This window comes from Macaca mulatta, chromosome 7, assembly GCF_049350105.2.
Source record: "Macaca mulatta isolate MMU2019108-1 chromosome 7, T2T-MMU8v2.0, whole genome shotgun sequence".
Classification (NCBI taxonomy): Eukaryota; Metazoa; Chordata; class Mammalia; order Primates; family Cercopithecidae; genus Macaca; species Macaca mulatta.
This window is the reverse complement of record NC_133412.1, coordinates 29,551,716-29,569,582: the sequence shown is the minus strand read 5'-3', so window position 1 is coordinate 29,569,582 and position 17,867 is coordinate 29,551,716. Positions and strand designations below refer to the sequence as shown.

At 48.3% G+C, this 17,867-nt stretch overlaps 1 protein-coding gene across 10 annotated transcripts in view; it reads left to right on the top strand.

The window, feature by feature from the left end:
• Positions 1–17,867, top strand: part of MYO5C (myosin VC) — a 108,930-nt gene that overhangs the window by 27,387 nt on the left and 63,676 nt on the right. For 6 of the 10 annotated variants that reach the window (XM_077939412.1, XM_028850928.2, XM_077939414.1 and 3 more), the window contains 5 exons: positions 3,725–3,831; positions 6,881–7,146; positions 11,360–11,441; positions 14,672–14,812; positions 17,116–17,325. In XM_077939412.1, the coding sequence (XP_077795538.1) occupies positions 3,725–3,831; positions 6,881–7,146; positions 11,360–11,441; positions 14,672–14,812; positions 17,116–17,325 (806 nt within the window). The remainder of the gene's footprint in view (positions 1–3,724; positions 3,832–6,880; positions 7,147–11,359; positions 11,442–14,671; positions 14,813–17,115; positions 17,326–17,867) is intronic. The other 4 variants (XM_077939413.1, XM_028850929.2, XM_077939415.1 and 1 more) reach the window with 1 other exon arrangement.

Genomic DNA, 17,867 nt, shown 5'->3' with positions numbered 1-17,867 from the left:
AGATAAACACTTTTGGCACTGATTCACATTTTCTGAAAATAATTATAGTCGTCATTTCAATCTCCGTATAATCTACTCCATGGAGCGCTGGCTCGGTGCGTGAGGAGGGGACAGGTGGCCAAACTCTGGCTGGGCTGAAGGATATGCCCTGCCCTGCCCACTGTCATCTCCCTGATCCTTCTACTGTCTCTCACCTCTATCATGTCCTCCTCACAGCAAGATAATGTAGGGCAAATCGAGTAGGCTTTGGGATCAAATGAACGTGAATTCAAATCCTAGTTGGTATGAGTCTAAGGTACCCACTCTGAGACTTGGTGTCTTTTTTTGAGACGGAGTCTCGCTCTGTCGCCCAGGCTGGAGTGCAATGGTGCAATCTCAGCTCACTGCAACCTCTGCCTCTGGGGCTCAAGCAATTCTCCTGCCTCAGCCTCCTGAGCAGCTGGGATTACAGGCACACGCCACCGCCCCCAGCTAATTTTTGTCTTTTTAGTAGAGACGAGGTTTCACCATGTTGCCCAGGCCGATCTTGAACTCCTGACTTCAGGTGATCCACCCGCCTCTGCCTCCCAGAGTGCTGGGATTACAGGCATGAGCCACCGTGCCCAGCCAAGACTTGGTGTCTCGATCTGTGAGTGGCAGCACACCTTACCTTTCATGACAACTGGCGAGGAAGTGTATGTAAAAGTCCCCAGCACCAGGCCAAGCACATAGCTGGTGTGTGGTAACTGCTACTCCCTGCCTTCTAGCTCTCTACATTCCCAGTTTTCCAAACCCTCACCATGCTTTAAGTAAAACCGTCTCTTCTTCCATGAAACCTTTTCTAATTTTTGGAGATCAGCAATTTGCAGCCATTTGCCCCCGTGTATCACACAACTTAGGTTATGTTTACAGATTTCCACATCACATTCCTCAGTCCCAGGGCCAAGACTGGGACAAGGCAAGAGAGGCGCTCACCCTCAGGGCCCCGCATGTGCGGGGTTGGCCCTGGACACTTAGCCTGTGCACAGACCTAGATGTTTTAGACAAAGCCCTCTGGAGTTTTGTAGAGAGGTGGAGTACTGTGTCCTCTCACAGCGTTAATGGTGATGGCCGCCTGCTGTGCTGTGTGAAGTGGGCAGGTGGTAAGAGGTTGGGGCCACTGCACCTGTTGCCTGCACCTCTGCCTTCAAATGAGGATACCTCAGCAAGCGACCCTGCTCAAACTTTTCCTTCACCTTGCACGAGGTCATCAGGGACTTCTCTGTTTAGACACGCTAGGGTGAAGCTAGATGGCTCATGAATGCTGTGGGTCTTTTCTCATACTGTGGTGGGCACTGGCGTTAAACTGCTTAGATATGCCTTACTCACTGTGACCTTGGGTGAGTTCCCTAACCTTCCTGTGCCTTAGTTTCCTCTTCTGTGAGATGGGAACAATACTAGGATTCCTTCCTGTGGTTGCAGTGAGCATGAGAGGAGCTGATGGGTGGAAAATACCGAGGACAGTGCCTGAGGCGGTGTTCCGTTCGCCTTCCCCTCGCTTCTGCTGCTGAGGTCCCTCAGCTGGCATTGAGATTACCCCTGGAGAAGTGCGAGAGGATGCATTTTGATTAGAAAGTCCCTCTCCTCTGCTCTTCTGCTGTGTCTTTCTCAAGTGATTCCATCCACTGATCCCTGCCATTTGAGTGTTGCTATGCCCCTTGCTCTCTGATGGGACGAACACCTTGGAATCAGGCTGTCCCCGGGACCTCAGGCACTAGGAACTTGACCAGTGAGCTCCCCCTGGAAATCTGATTCAGGCTGGCATTGCTTTTGTGTGACAGGCTCACTAAGGGTGATTACTTAACACAGGTCTTGAATTCTTTCTTTCATATTACTGCTTTGGAGTTGTCATCTCCCTTTTGCGTTTCTGGAAGGCCTGGAGTAGTTGAGGGATTTAGTTATGGATCACAGAAAGCAGGGAGGAGTGCCAGGATGGAGGCTCCTGCACCTGGTGTTTTTAGTTGCTGCTCGTGGTCACTTGCCTGTCATTACTGTGGTGGAGGCCTAGGGGTATGCTTCTGTTGGACACATCTGTCCTTCAGATGGAGGAGTTACCTCCAAATGGAAAGGCAGCAAGTGCCTGGACTCAGCTGGAGCTGGAGTCTTCCCTGTGTTCTTGGATTGAAAGCTTTTGAGACTGATTTTATTTAATCTTTGTAGTACAGGAGACTCAGGGCCAGGTGCAGTGGCTCATGCCTATAATCCCAGCACTTTGGGAGGCCGAGGAGGGTGGACCACTTGAGCCCAGGCATTCAAGACCAGCCTAGACAACATGGCGAAACCCCATCTCTACACAAAGTTAGCTGGGACTACACACATTTGTAGTCCCAGGTACTCAGGTGGCGGAGGTGGGAGGATTACTTGAGCCTAGGAGGTCAAGGCTGCAGTGAGCCATGATCATGCCACTGCACTCCAGGCTGGACAACAGAGTGAGACCTTGTCTTAAAAAAAAAAAAAAAAAAAGTAGGTTTTGAAATTGTTAAAGAACATGACCTACCTGCTAATGAAAACTCCAGGTATCCTCAAATGAGGGATCACTGGCTTCCATTCCGGTGTCCATTCCAGGGTGGACCAGGCAGCCTGCCTGGTGTGAATGAGCCTGCCTGCCAGCCTGCGCGCATCTCTCAGCTCCTCAGGTCACCACAGTGTCATTAACACACACTGGGGGGATCCCGACCTGGCATCACCGGGCTCACAGCGTGCAGGTCTACACTGTGATTTGCAGGGTTTGAACACACAGTCCTTTCTAGCAGCTGGTTTGCTTTCTTATTGGCTCCAGGAAATATGCTAATGCCCTCATGGTGACTGAATATGGTATGTAGTTATAATTTATATTCTACTTACTGCAATCAAAGTCCCAATGGGAAACATGGGGCAGGCTCACAATAGGATACAAGAGGGATTATTTATTATTTACAACTACAAAGTTGTGAGTGGAGTCTAGGGGATCTACTAATACAAGGGGCAGTGGGCACCTGGGGGCAGCAGCAGAACTGTTCAGTGCTCTTTCCCATGTGGGCATCCAAGTGTTTCTGGGTTTCTGGAGCCTAGAAGGAGAGTTGGGTAAAGTCAGCCCCAGAGGAGTAGTGACCTCCTGTCAGTCGGGCCACGCAGCCAGCTGGAGGCAGCTTCGCAGGGACAGCGGCTGGGGAGGACGCACTCAGAACCTTCTCCGCTCCTCTCTCTGTTCTCCTGCCGGGGCTCCCCATGAATCAAGCCCAACCAAACGCCAGAGGGCATGAAAGGCCATCGCCTTGGTTTATACCAAGTCCCCTGGGGCAGAGAGCAGACGATCTGGAGGGGCAAATGGCATCCCTCCAGCAATCCCACCTAGAAAATAATTCACGGATTCAGAGAGCTTGTGAGCAAAAAGAAAAGTGAAAAACGTTCAAAATCAAGCACAGAATCAAGGCAGGACGACTCTCTGAGGAACCTGAAGTGAAACGGTTACTCGGGTATTAATTTTTGTGTTGAACTTCCTAGCAGGCATGGCACAGGGAAAACCTGTGTGTAGACACATATGACGTGTGTCTACAGAGGTCGACTAGAAGGAATAGTGCACCAGAGGCCCCTGGGTCCACTTCACGTTCCTGTCCCAGAGCTTGGCACTGATGCGACCTGCATATCTCGAATGAATCCAGGTGCCCATCTTACTAGTCAGAGAAGAGAGGCAGTATTCCTAATCTGGGAAAATGTTTGTTTTCAGGTTTCAAGGAGGATTTTCAGATGGACATTTTTAAAATCCTGGCAGCCATCCTACATCTGGGCAACGTGCAGATCACCGCGGTGGGCAACGAGAGGTCCTCAGTTAGTGTGAGATGCTCATTTGTTTTACTTTTCCTTTGTCCGAGGGTCATAGTGGAACCGGTTCGCAGCTGGCCTGCCTTTGCTTTTTAGCAGCAGGCATAGATGGCCTCCTGGGTAGACTGGTTTAGCAGGAAGCCGGCGGCAAGGGTTTCCAGGGGTTGCCTTCAAGGAGTAAAGCCTCCTCCCCTTGCAACAGTAGAGGAGGGGAAATGTGTCTTCTGTGTGTTTTTCTTTTATTCAACAAGTCCGTATGCAGCACCTACTAAGTGCCACGGACAGTCATAGCATCTGGGGAAACAGCAGTGAACGACACAAAGCAAGAAGCCCTTCAGAGAGCTTATGATCGGGGTAGGGAGGAGACACAACAAGCAAATATGATCTCCGGCAGCTGGTGACGGCTGGCACAGAGGAAAGTAAAGCAGAGGGGGCATGCGGAGGGGCCGTGCCTTTCATGTGGGGTGGTCAGAGAAAGCCTTTCCGGGAAGGCGGTGGTGGGCAGCGGCCTGAAGGGGATGAAGAAGCAGGTTGTACCTGTGGATGGGGGAAGAACAGCAAGTGCGGAAACTCCCAGGCAGAAGATGTCATTTGAGATACAGCAGGAAGGTCCATGTATCCAGAGGGTGAGTGACAGGGAGGGTGTGGATGAGACCAGAGGGAGAAGGGGGATGGCACACCACGTAGGACCTTAAGGACGCTGGGTAGTTTTCAGCAGAAGGACACTCACTACCTCCTTACACCTGCTTGACTCAGACGTCAGTGGTGCTGGCTTCCTGGGAATGTGTTGTAAGTTTTGTGATAGATTTCTTTAATGGACACAAGTTAATTTAATGTGTGTTTCTTCTCTGACACATACTATGAGTAGTGATTCTTGGGGGAGGGGTATGTGTTTAATTAGTCTCATCAATGTCCGTGTAAAGAAGAAAACAAACACAAGTAAAAAATGTTTCTATGAAACACAGAATCTGCCTACCTTTAAAGCTTTGCATTAACAGTGACATGTCTGTCCTAGTCAACTCAGAATGCCATATCCAAATGCCACAGGCTGACTGGCTTCAACAATAGACATTTGTTTTCTCACAGTTCTAGAGGCTGGAAGTCTGAGAGCAGAGCGTCAGCCTGCTCGGTTCTGGTGAGGACTTCCTGGCTCCTAGACAGCCACCTTCTCATTGCGTCCTCGTGGAGAGAGAGCAGACACTGTGATGCCACTTACGAGAACACTAATCCCATCATGGCAGGCCTCACCCTCTCGACGTTCGCCAACCCCGATTACCTCCCAAAGGCCCTATCTCCAAATACTGTCACGTTGGGGGTTAGGACTTCAACATCTGAGTTTTGGAGGGACACAAATATTCAGTCCGTAACCATGTCTATTTTCATGTCCCTCAAATAACCGATGGGAATAGTTGATCATTTTGTGTACCCGGTGAGTTCTTGGCTGTCTGCTACCAACGGTTTGGGGAGAGGGCAGAGCTGAGTGGAGCATGAGCTCCTGGGCTCGGCGTTTTAGGCCTGTTGCCGTGACCAGGAAGTAGTTCTCCTTCTTCTCCTCCAGCTTTCACCTCAGCACCCCTCCCATCCCCCCGCGGTGTGCAGACCTCCCAGAATGAGTCAGTTCCCCAAGTGGGAAAGCAGGGAGAGAAGTGACGAGAGGCCTGGGGGAGAGTCTGGTGTGTCTGAAGTGGCAGGTCCCTCTGTTTCTTTGCTTAGTTACCTCAGAGAAGCTGGGCTTCTGCCCTTTTCCCCCTAAACCCCCAAAGACTAAAAATGTGATTTCTGCCCAACAAATGCCACCACACTGAGCCCTCTCCCATGAAGCTTGTTGTGAAGGTAGCATTTTGGAGGAAGAATTAACATTGACTGGCAGAAAATCCTTTCTGTGTTCTAAGAATATCTGTGGAAAATTCCCAGTCCTATAATTATTGGTCCTAGATTTGGGATCCATTTCCACCCATTTGTATCAGGAACTTGAAATGTTAGACACGTTAAATTTGGACAAAGCCGTCTGACTTTCTGAAAAGCTGCTGCCCTTTGCATTTTTTTCCCATAGCAGCACCTGCAGCTGAATTGTTTTTGACTCAGAAGGTTTCGTTCGTTCTTAGAAGGAAGGAAACCAAATGCCTCTGCCAGTCCCCTCCCTTATGAGGTCAGGCACGTCAAAGCCAGCTCTGTGTTACTGTGATGCTGGTCTGCAGGGGTGTGGGTAGAGCGCAGGGAGGGGCAGGGCTGTTTCCATGGCTTCCTCCACTGTGTCCTGAGGCTTTTTAGTGCAATCACGTGGGTGTCCTGGTGGGCTGGAATGGTGCCCGCAGGGGAGCCTGCCTTGGGAGTTCTCCTGACTGAGAGAGGAGCTGGGAGTCACATCCTCGCCTGAGGACAGGAGCCCTTTGTCCACACCGGCTGAAGGGAAATGGGAGCACCTCTTCCCTCTTTTCATCTGCTGACCAGCGGGGCAGCTCTCATGCCCGGGCTTGGGGGAGAAGCAAGATTTCACTTTGTGCATGCAGGAAAAGTCCCACCCCAGGCCTCATGTCAGCTGAGGCACTAGCTCAGCCACGGGAACCGCACCAGTTTCTGCCTGGCAGCAACACCCAGGTACCTCCTGGGCCATCATCCAGGCAAACCCCTGGCCGCACGAGGTGGGGCAGGGTGAGTGCACACTCTGACAAGTGGCCCAGGATGGTACAAAGGGAAGAGAGAGGGACTGCATCCACATCCACAGGAACAGGCCGGGGTCTAGGGAGGATGGCCTCCATGGCCTTAGTCACCGCGGGCATTCTTTGGTGAACATGAAAAATCAGTGTGGGATGCAGCCCTGGACTCCCCGGCATTGCTGCAGGGGTGGTCCTCCAAGGGCCAGGTGCAGGACCCGTGCCGGTGCAGCCCTCTTGCTCTCCTCCCAGGTCTGTCTCCACCTCCTGAGGCCTGGACATCCTTGTGCCAGCTACTAGTCAGCTCTTGCACAGGCCTGAGTGTGGGCACAGGGGCCTGGGCCGGGTGGGTTTGTGTGGCTTTGGATGGCTGGGCCACCTGACGGGGCTTGTGCTTGTTTTTGAAGGAGGATGACAGTCACCTGAAGGTGTTCTGTGAGCTCCTGGGCCTGGAGAGTGGCAGAGTTGCTCAGTGGCTGTGCAATCGCAAAATCGTCACGAGCTCTGAGACGGTGGTAAAACCCATGACCAGGCCTCAGGCTGTCAACGCCAGGGATGCACTGGCCAAAAAGATCTATGCTCACCTGTTCGACTTCATTGTGGAGAGAATTAACCAAGCGTTGCAGTTTTCAGGCAAGCAGCACACTTTTATTGGTGTTTTGGACATTTATGGGTAAGATTCTCTTCAGTGAGCCCGTCTTTCCTCCTTTAAATGTTGAGAACCATGTGGTTTTTAGATTATTTTGTTCTGGTTCCTTTGTATTTCACATGATTAGAAAGATAACACTCTCTGCTTTTGCCCCTATAGATGCTAAGTACACTCTATTGGGCTATGGTGCCGTTTATTTAAAGTGCATTAAAGAGATGCTGAATTAGTAATGACTGGCGTTAAGAGCTTACTGTGTGCCAGCTCTGAGGCTGCCTGACTTCCCTGAGCTTTCTCACTTAATTCTTAAGCAACCTCATAACTATCCCCATTTTAGACCTGCAACAACCAAGGCTTAGAAAGACTCAATAACTTGGTCACAGTTGCTCCACTGGTGGGAAAAGCCAGCACAGTTGTGAGGCTCCTGCTTCTGCTTTTCCCACCAAAGGCCCCTGAGGTGTGGAGCCCCGGGGTCCCTTCCCATTCAAATCAGAGGGGATGACAAGTCATCTAGGCCTGCACGTTGCCCAAGCCCAGCGGCCAGAGGTGGACTGAACCCAGGTCTCTGATCAGCCACCCCCCACCCCAATCATTTTCCGTTCTCGGGTGAGAAGGTCTTGGATTTTCCCCAGCCCTCCTCCAGGAGGTCTTACCCTTCATCCCATCCTGGAATTGGGTTCTTTTTCATTGTCTCTGCCTGGTCCTCCTTCTCTAAACCCCAGGCCCAGCTCATGCTGAAACTGCTGGGGAGTAACCAGAGTGGAAGCTGGCATGGAGGGCTCCGCAGAGATTGTTATCCCTCAGGCTTTTCTCAGCACCTGGCCCCAGTGCCCAGCCCTTGCCCCTCTCCTGGGACCCACCCTGGTTTCTTAGCAGGAGAAGGGGGAAGATTGACCCGTGAAAGGCATCGTGGAGTGTTCCACCTGGATTGGGGGATCTTCCCCCACACCCTGGCAAAAAGCAGCTCAACCCTATTCCCCATGCAAAGGGGAGAGCCCAGCCCTGGCCTTCCTGGCCCTGCTGCTGCCTCCTGGGGAGGAGCGGGACAGGGCCACGCCACGCTGTTGGACTTGCACCCAGGTGGAGAGGCAGCTTTTCCCATAGCTGTCAAATGGGAGACAGTGCCTCAAGGGAGTTGCTTTGTTTAATTTAGATCCTACGTTAATACGTATGGCTCCCAATTCATAGTACATGTCAACAGTTATAAAATGCTTAATACATTACTGGGATAGTCTAGTCAATTATTTACCTTGTCTTGTTCCAAGAAAGTGTTTGAGCAGCCAGTAAAAGCTTAAGTGAACTTTTAAAAGTGGATAGTCGTCATTAAAAATAGTCCTGTTTCACTGTGGTGGAAATATGTAATTGTTCTGTTATTCCCTGTTCTTTTGGGCGTTTTAAAAATGTATTTTTAAATGGCAGTCCTTTATTTTAAGAGTGTATTTCTTTTTTTTTTTTTTTTTTTTTTGAGACAGAGTCTTGCTCTGTCGCCTAGGCTGGAGTGCAGTGGCACCATCTCAGCTCACTGCAACCTCATCCTCCCAGGTTCAAGCGATTCTCCTGCCTCAGCCTCCCCGGTAGTTGGGACTACAGGCACCTGCCACCACGCCTGGCTAATTTTTTGTATTTTTAGTAGCTATGGCGTTTCACAGTATTAGCCAGGATGGTCTCAATCTCCTGACCTTGCGACCTGTCCACCTCGGCCTCCCAAAATGCTGGGATTACAGGCGTGAGCCACCGCGCCCGGCCATTATTTCATATTTTTATCTAACAGATGTTTATATCCCAGGCACTGTGTTGGAGGCAATGGTTGAACAGCACAGACACACGGCTCCTGCCGCCGTGGGACCGAGACTGGTGAGGGCGGCAGGCCGGCAGTAGAGGTTGGGATGAGTCCTGGGAAGGGAGGAAGGTGTGCTGGAGGTTAGCAGGGGGTGGGGACAGAGCAGGGGCAGCCGTGTGCAAGGAGTAGCAAGCTGGATGTTGGCCCCCAGGCAGGATCCAGCACCACTGTAATAAGGAATTTGAATTTTTCAACTATGTGGAAAAACCTGAGATGAGTATTTATAAATTCTCAAAGACTTGTTAGAATAAATTATTTTAAGATTCCTCTCAAAAATTCTAACAACAGCCTCTTTGCTGCCACCCTTGAGTTCATGAGACGCCTCCAAAAAAATCAGCTTTCCTCTAGGCAGCAGGGCTGCAGCCCGGGGCCAAGCCCTTCCCGCCCCCTCCAGCAGCCTCACTTCTAGGCTAACCCTCGCCCAGGCGTACCTGCAACTTTTGAGAAAGCTCATTTTGACTGGGAAATAAGGAAGCTTCAAAGGAACAGTTAGCATCTTTGAAAGCAAGTAAAGCTGAGGCTATGAGCTTCCAGGTCTAAGCTGAGAGCGGACGAAGGCTGGTGACTCCCCGGCCTGTCGTGTGTTATGTTCTTTGGACCCAGAGTTGGAAAAGCCTGGGTCTGGGGGTCAGACCCCTCGGAGTGAGCTCCATAGCATACCAGTTACGTGACCCCAAGAAAGTCACAGAACCTCTCCAAGCCTCAGTTTCTGCATCTACAAGATGGGGCCTCTCTTGCAGGGTGATTTTGAAGACGAGATGGAAGGTATACAGGTACCTTGAAAACCATAAGCATGGATCCAATGTGAAGTGTTACCATAGTCAACGTGCCTTTAGCATTTTAAGTCACAGATCTAGGTCTTTCCATAGGTCCTAAACTTCAGTTCTTTGTGCCCCCAAATAATGCGTTGATATTTGACATTTTGCCAGGTTCTAGAAAGCCCTGCCCTTGGCCCCAGCTGTGAGCTGCAGAGCGCAGTGAGACCCTTTTGAATCTCCCCTAGGCCCAGCCCTGGCCTTGCTTCCATGAGCAGACCAGCCCCCAAATCTCTGAGCCACCAAGGCTGCGTGTGGAATGGGGCCGTTCGAGCTGCTATGCGTCACCCTGGAGCTGCCTAGAGGACAGTCCAGGTTCTTACCCTGCCCAGGAATCCCAGATTGAGCCAAACCAGCTCAGTCAAGTGAGACTCCCAGGGAACCCGTGGTAGGAGCTGGCAGGAACCTCTCAGGATTAGGGTGATTAAGAACAAAGCTTTAGAGGCACCAAGCACTGGGGTCGAATTGCATTTCTGGCACCACTTGCTGGCTGTTGGTCCTCACCATGGTCACTCCTTCTCTGACCCTCGTGTGTGACAGTGGAGCCACAGGAGCCCTTCACATCGGGCTGTGTTAGGGTTAAGGGAGGTGACATGCATAAATGCTGACACCTTAAAGCGCTCAGCAAGCTGCCTTCCAGCTGGAGCGCATCTGGCCAGGTGCTAAATTTGGCGCCTCTGTTTTGTTCCGCCCACAGCATGTTTTGCAGAGTGGGATTACTCACTTAAAAGTCCCAGTTTTCTGCCTTTTCTTGAGAACCAGTGAATCTAACATCCTGGCCCACGTTCGTCCATGGCTACGGCTGGCAGGAGCTGAGTAGCAGCTGCCCCTTGGACAATCCTGATGGCTCTCCAGCCCCCGCACGGCTCACTGTTGTGCCGTATCTAGTCTGCTTCCCAGGCCTGTCCCCAAGGGCTCCTCTCAGTTCTTGAGCTTGCAACTTCAAAGCAACTGCAGAGGCAACTGATGAAAGTCTGAACATGGAAGCCAGCCGTGTCTGTCTCGTCCCTGACAGAGTGTGCTGGGCTGTAGGATATGAAATGACTTTGTCCTTTTCCTCCAGGAACTATGAAAGCACCCCTTCGGGAGGCAAAATTGTGCCGCAATTGTGCTGCTCCTGCCCTCAACAGACAAGGAAAGGAGAATAGGAAACCACATTGCCTTCTCACCGGAGGCACAGGCATCACAGTCAGGCAGCTTCGCAGCTAAGTTCTGACACAAGCTGTGTGACCTTTGGCAAGTTTCTTAACCTCTCAGGCTTATTTTTGACCTATAAAGTCAGAATAACAATTGCCAATATCACTGTTGTTGTGCGGACTACACCATATCGTGACACGCCTATTTTAATGCCTTGCTTGGGGAAGGTGTTTTATACCTACCAGATTCCTTCCAGGGGACAACCAGGAAAAGGGTTATATATAAACTGACTACTAGGATATCATTAAAACCAGAAGCTTTGAGGGGCATTTAAAACTTGTAGAAGATATAGCAAATGTTTAAGCTTCTAAGTGTCAAAAAATATGTATAAACAAATGCATATGTCCTGCTTCAGGTTATATTTTAACTTGTTTAAATTGTATTTCAGTTTTGAAACCTTTGATGTGAACAGCTTTGAACAATTTTGCATCAATTACGCGAATGAAAAACTGCAACAACAGTTTAACATGGTAGGTGACCCTTCTGCCTTCTTGACTAGTTCTCAGCCGTGTGTATGTGTGTGTCTGTGTGTCTGTGTGTCTCTGTGTGTGTGTGTGTGTGTGTGTGTGTGTGTGTGTGATCATGGAAAGAGGCATTCTTCACGTTTCAAATTTTTATGCAAGGAGCCTCACGCTGGGTTACTGCACCACCTTGTGGCCAAATCTTGAAATCACACCCTCTCATCTATTTGCTCTTTTTTTGAATCACCTGCCAATGTGTGAGCCTTACTGCGCCTCTTGGATACAGACCCTCTGTGCAGCCAGGCAAAACTATTTAGTTGGTTGCCTGAGGCCTCCACTTTCTTTCGAGCCTCTCTGTCTTTGCACTTGCTGCTTTCTCTGCCTTAACCCACCTGCTCCTGTTTTTTCCCCATTGCTTTATCTTCACCTGGCCAACTCCAGCTTGTGTTTTGAGATCCAGCTCCCCTGAGAGCCTTCCGCGATATCTCCTGGCCTCCTCCTATGTGCTTCCTTGTCACAGGCCCGTCACATGGGATTATCATCATTTGCATGCAAGTCTCCAAATAGACTTAGTCACCTGGAGAGTCCAGGACTGGCATTCTTTGTCTCTCTCAGCCCAGTGCTTATCTCGGCGCATGCAGCACTAAACAGCAGATGGCCAATGGATTATGGGAATGAGTTTCTCCAGCCTTAATTTAGAACAAGACATATATGGTACCTTCCTAACTACTGATAAGATCAAATGTATCCTCCCATGGAAACAGACAGGAGATGGATTCCAATTTTTTTTCCCACTAGGAAGATTTGTTTATTCAAAAGACATTTTTGAGTGCATATGGTGTATAGCAGGTACCAAGTTAGGTGCTGAGATAGAAAGATGAATAAGACAATTTTAAAAATGTTGACTAAATGCTACTTGTGGCCGTTTTGGCATTTATTATTGCTATGTGTATTGAATACAATTTCGACCTCTTAAATCAGTTCCCTAGATGCAAGAACTTTAGTGAATTCACTTTTGAACTCCCAACAGTACTGATGCCTTTCTGCTCCTAACAGAAATCGATGAAGTTAAAAGTTGATTGGACATCCTTCTACATTGGCTCTACCATGAAACTACTCTCATATTTTTTTAAATAGTTGCCTCCTTCACATTTCTATTTGGCTCTGTTTCTGAAAAGCCATGAAAGTGAAAATGCTTTACTAACTCACATTTTCCTTTTAGCCTACATCCTAAACTTTGGCTACATGTTCATGGCAAGAATTTTGATTCCAGTTCATAATAGAAATCATGTATTAATACCCTAACAGTTACTCCATGGAAAGGTTATACCTTTGTTAGTCTTTAGTCTTATTCTCCCTCAGAACCCCTGAGGAAAGGTCTTGGAGAGCGTGGGCTTTGGCTCAAACTAAATTGGGTTTGAGTCTCAGCTCTACCTCCCTCTGGGACCTGGGGCTCTCTAAGCCTCTGTTTCCTTGTTTTAAAAATGAGTCGTCATTACACATTGTATGCATGTGTCAAAATACTACATGTACCACAAAACTTTGTACAACTATTATATATCAATTTAAAAAGAGTCAATAATAGCCGTCTAATATTGTGAGAAGACCTAACATTGAATCCTACTCAGAAGTTTCTTTTTTTTTTTTTTTGCCCAGAATTAATTCATGTATAATCATTAAATTTCATTCCATTGTAAATTTCTATTTCTTTAGCATTTGCAAGGCTTTCCTGGAAATTTAACATTAATAACTACAGCTGAGGTTTATTCCAAGTGCATATTCAGTTGGACTCACCTGAAGTCCAACTCTCTGTGGCTGCTACCCTGTCCCCTGGCTGCAGTGGCATGCTGCTCCCCAACATGTCCACCTTACCCTCAAAGTGACACTGATGGCAGATGTCTTGCCAAAAATCACAAATCAGAGGCTGCAATTCTGTTTTTTGTTTTTGCTTTTGTTATCCCCTCCTGTTCTTCTTCCTCATCCACTTCCTCCTCGTTTTCTTCCTTTTTCCTCTTCTCCTTTTTCTGAGTCATCCGTCCATCTGTAGATCCTCCCAGGAGGGGTAGTACCTTCCTTCAGTTGTCAGCACAGGAAGCTTTGGTTAGGACTCTCCTGATCTCCAGTCTCCCTCATCTGGCTGCCACTGGGCCTTGCACCTAATGCCCGCAGGGAGCTCAGCAGTAGCAAGTGTAGAAGTGCAGGTGCCACCTTCTCCTCTCAGCCCACTTACCCTTCATGTGACTTTCTGTGGTCAAGTCATGCCGTGGACCCCGTGTCCTGAGCCTGACGTTCATCTGGACCTCTTCCCTCCTCATCCTCCTCCCCAAGTCGCAGCCACCAAGAGCATCGGGCTGAGACCTCACTGGTCTCATTGCCTCCGGTCCTTCCCTCCTCTGAGCCATCCTTCAGGTCTCGTCATAATCCCTCCACCCTCCAGTGGGTCCTCACTGCTCCTAGAAAAAGGCCATAGGCCCAGAATTCTCTAGGGAGGGTGTGAAGGTCTAGGGTGATCTGACTCTACCATTCTTTGCCACCACATTGCCTGCTGTCCTCCTGTACTTTCTAACCTGCTTGAGGTGCATTTCTCAAGCACCCATTGAGCTTTTGTGCGGTTCCCACTGGGATTCCTCCATGGGAGGCTTTTGTTCTTGATGCCCCACCCACCCCACCCCACCCCACTCCACCCCACCCCACCCCACCTCACCACACCTCACCACCTACCAGCCCAACTTTCTTTCATCCTCCATGGTAGGCCTGAGTACATCCTCTGGGAAGCCTCCCGGATACCCCTACAGCCCAAATAAGTAGTGCACAAAGATCTCTAAGCAGTGGGCTTCTCTCCCTGGCCCGGCAACTAGCATTCTCAGGTAGTTGGCTCCACCCAGCCAGGCTGCATTAGGCTGAAGAGGCTGGATCTGTCCTTGAATAGCTCCTAGCAGGAAGGGGCTGTAGGACCACACTGAGTACCATGTGGTGCTGGTGGTGACACAGGCTGGCCCAAGCCATGTCCTGGGAGGTGGAGACCCACTCAGACTAGGTGGGAGGATGACAGCTAGACCCGCTTTAGGAACTCAGTGGTATTGATCATAGTATGGGCCTTGTCTATACTTCAGGGTCTTCCTGTTTAAACATAAATATTACAGATCAACCATTTATGTTTTCCAAATGCTTACGTCCTGCTCTTTGGAAACACACTTTAATATTCTGTTTTACTTTCTGTATTAACTTTGGATTCCCAGCATGTCTTCAAACTGGAACAAGAAGAATACATGAAGGAAGATATCCCTTGGACGCTGATAGATTTCTATGACAATCAACCGGTTATTGATCTGATTGAAGCAAAAATGGGAATTCTGGAGTTACTGGATGAAGAATGTTTGGTAACTTTTAAGAATAATTGTTTTTTTCAACTTTTAAGTATTAACAGATGAGCATTTTGCAAAGCAGTTTTTTTGAAGTGTGCTTGTAAAATCCTGGTGTTTACCCAGTTGGTTGGGTGGATATTAATGCTGGGACAGCATCCACAGCAGGGACCCCAGAGGGCCCGCTGGGCCTTTTGCCCTCAGCCTGTGTAAACCACCCTTGGGGAGCTGCACCACCTCCTAGGTAACGTCCAGCACGGAGGCCGTCCCAAGGTGTCTGTAGAAACATGCATGGAAACAGCAAGTGACTCCACTCAAGCTGTCGGTGACTAATAACAATTGAGTTTTCTTTTACATCCTGGTTCTTGTGAGTCATCAGCTATAGCTGAAAAATCAACATCGTATGATTCATCGGAAGAGCTCTCTAGGAGTTTTCTTCTTACCTTTCCCTCTGGGAAACCCCGAAGTCGGCCAGCCTGGCCGTGTCTCTCGTGGGGGCACAAGAACAAATAATCCCCAAGAGGGGATTAATAAGGTTTCGGGGTTAAAGGAATTTTTTTTTTTTTTTTTTTTGAGATGGAGTCTTGCTCTGTCACCCAGGCTGGAGTGCAGTGGTGTGATCTCAGCTCACTGCAACCTCCACTTCCTGAGTTCAAGCGATTCTCCTGTCTCAGCCTCTGGAGTAGCTGGAATTATAGGCGCCCACCACCAGGCCCAGCTAATTTTTTTTTTTTTGAGACGGAGTCTCACTCTGTTGCCCAGGCTGGAGTGCAGTGGTGTGATCTCGGCTCACTGCAATCTCCACCTCCCGGATTCAAGTGATTCTCCTGCCTGAGTCTCCTGAGTAACTGGGATTACAGGTGCACACCACCACGCCCGGCTAATTTTTGTATTTTTAGTAGAGATGGGGTTTCACCATGTTGGTCAGGCTGGTCTCAAACTCCTGACCTCATGATCCACCCGCCTCAGTCTCCCAAAGTGCTAGGATTACAGGCTTGAGCCACCATGCCCGGCCATGCCTGGTTAATTTTTTCTTTTTTTTTTTGTTTTTTTTTTGAGATGGAGTCTCTCTGTCTCCCAGGCTGGAGTGCAGTGGTATATCTTAGCTCACTGCAAGCTCTGCCTCCTGAGTTCATGCCATTCTCCTGCCTCAGCCTCCCAAGTAGCTGGGACTACAGGTGCCCACCACGACGCCCAGCTAAATTTTTGTATTTTTAGTGGAGACGGGGTTTCACCGTGTTAGCCAGGATGGTCTCGATCTCCTGACCTCGTGATCCGCCCACCTCAGCCTCCCAAAGTGCTGGGATTACAGGCATGAGCCACCGCGCCCGGCCAATTTTTGTGTTTTTAGTAGAGACAGGGTTTCCGTCTCAAAAAAAAAAAAAAAAAAATCACGTGTATCAAGAACAAATTTTGCAACTAGCTTAGTACAAGGAAGTATGCTCTTATTTCAAGGAGTGAGTTAATTAGGAAGTAAAATAAGAAAAACTGTTTTCCTGAGGCAAGGGAAGGGGAGGACTGTCTATTCAGGTGCCAGCCTTTTCCCATTCACCCGTGAATAAAGGTCATGTTCATGTAATGGAACCCACACTATTTTTTTCCTGAACCTTTAGACTTCTTTGGGAAGAAATAAAATACCGCCCATTTTATAGAAATAAAATTCTTCATTCTAAAGTCATTGTGCGACCATTTCTTTTTAAAGTTTTGTTCTTCTAAAGGGACATTGATGTATCCATTTAAATATCACCTCAAACACCCCACAACTATATGTAATTGTTATTTGTCAATAATTTTTAAAGTGCCCTAAAGATTAAGATCAAGGACAAATTGATGCCTAAAGTTGCTTTTTTAAAAGCCTTTAAGGCTAGGCGCAGTGGCTAATGCCTGTAACCCCAACACTTTGGGGAGGCCAAGGTGGGTGGATCACCTGAGTTTAGGAGTTGGAGAGCAGCCTGGCCAACATTGTGAAACCCCGTCTCTACTAAAAATACAAAAATTAGCCGCGCGTGGTGGCAGGCACTTGTAATCCCAGCTACTTGGGAGGCTGAGGCAGGAGAATCACTTGAACCCGGGAGGCTGAGGCAGGAAAATCACTTGAACCCAGGAGGCAGAGGTTGCCGTGGACTGAGATGGCGCCGTTGCACTCCAGCCTGGGTGGAAGAGCCAGACTCCATCTCAAAAATAAATAAATAGGAAGCCTGTAATTGAGAGCAGTTCACTAAAGTGCCAGATCACCTTGGTTTCTTAGAATTAGTGCTTTTCCTCGCCTGTATGAATCTCTAGTTTTCTTACTTGCTAGTTGCTTTATTTTTATTTTCCAGTTACCACATGGAACTGATGAAAACTGGCTTCAAAAGCTGTATAATAATTTTGTCAACAAGAACCCTTTGTTTGAAAAGCCTAGAATGTCGAACACATCCTTTGTCATCCAGCACTTTGCTGATAAGGTACTGCGAAGGTCTCCAGCAATGCCGTCGACCCCAGAACCCACACAGCCTCCAGAAGGAGTAGGCAGGCCGGGAATGTTTCTGGTCAGATTCAAGTCACACTTAACATGTAGCTTTGATAAGTGTGTGTTTAGCAGTTCCTGATTTGTTTTTATGATGACATACATGAGTTTCAACTGTACTACTTTAAAGACGAATGTGTTGTTAGAAGACCTCACTTCTGATTTTGAATTTATTGTGAATTCATTAACCTCTTATCAGTTTATTTTCTGTATGAAATTGTGATCATCAAGACAGCATAATTCTTTCCTATGATGAAGCTATATCTTTTTCTGAAGTTCTATTTGATTAAACTGGACTATATTACAATGGCAACATAGGTTAATTCAAGATGTTGATGGGTTATCTTCGTGCTTTTTTTCATCTTTTGCATCTTTTTTCTTCTTTATATGTCTCCTTTGTCTTTTTGCTAAACAGATGTTACTTGTCTGAAATGAAAAATTTTTGTTAAAATTGCATTATAGAAAGCTTAGAAAACAGAAGGAAAAAATTGCCATAACCACCTGTCCTAAATGTACATTCTTATTTGTTTTCCTTCCTTAAGGGAGCTCCTACCTCCTCCCATG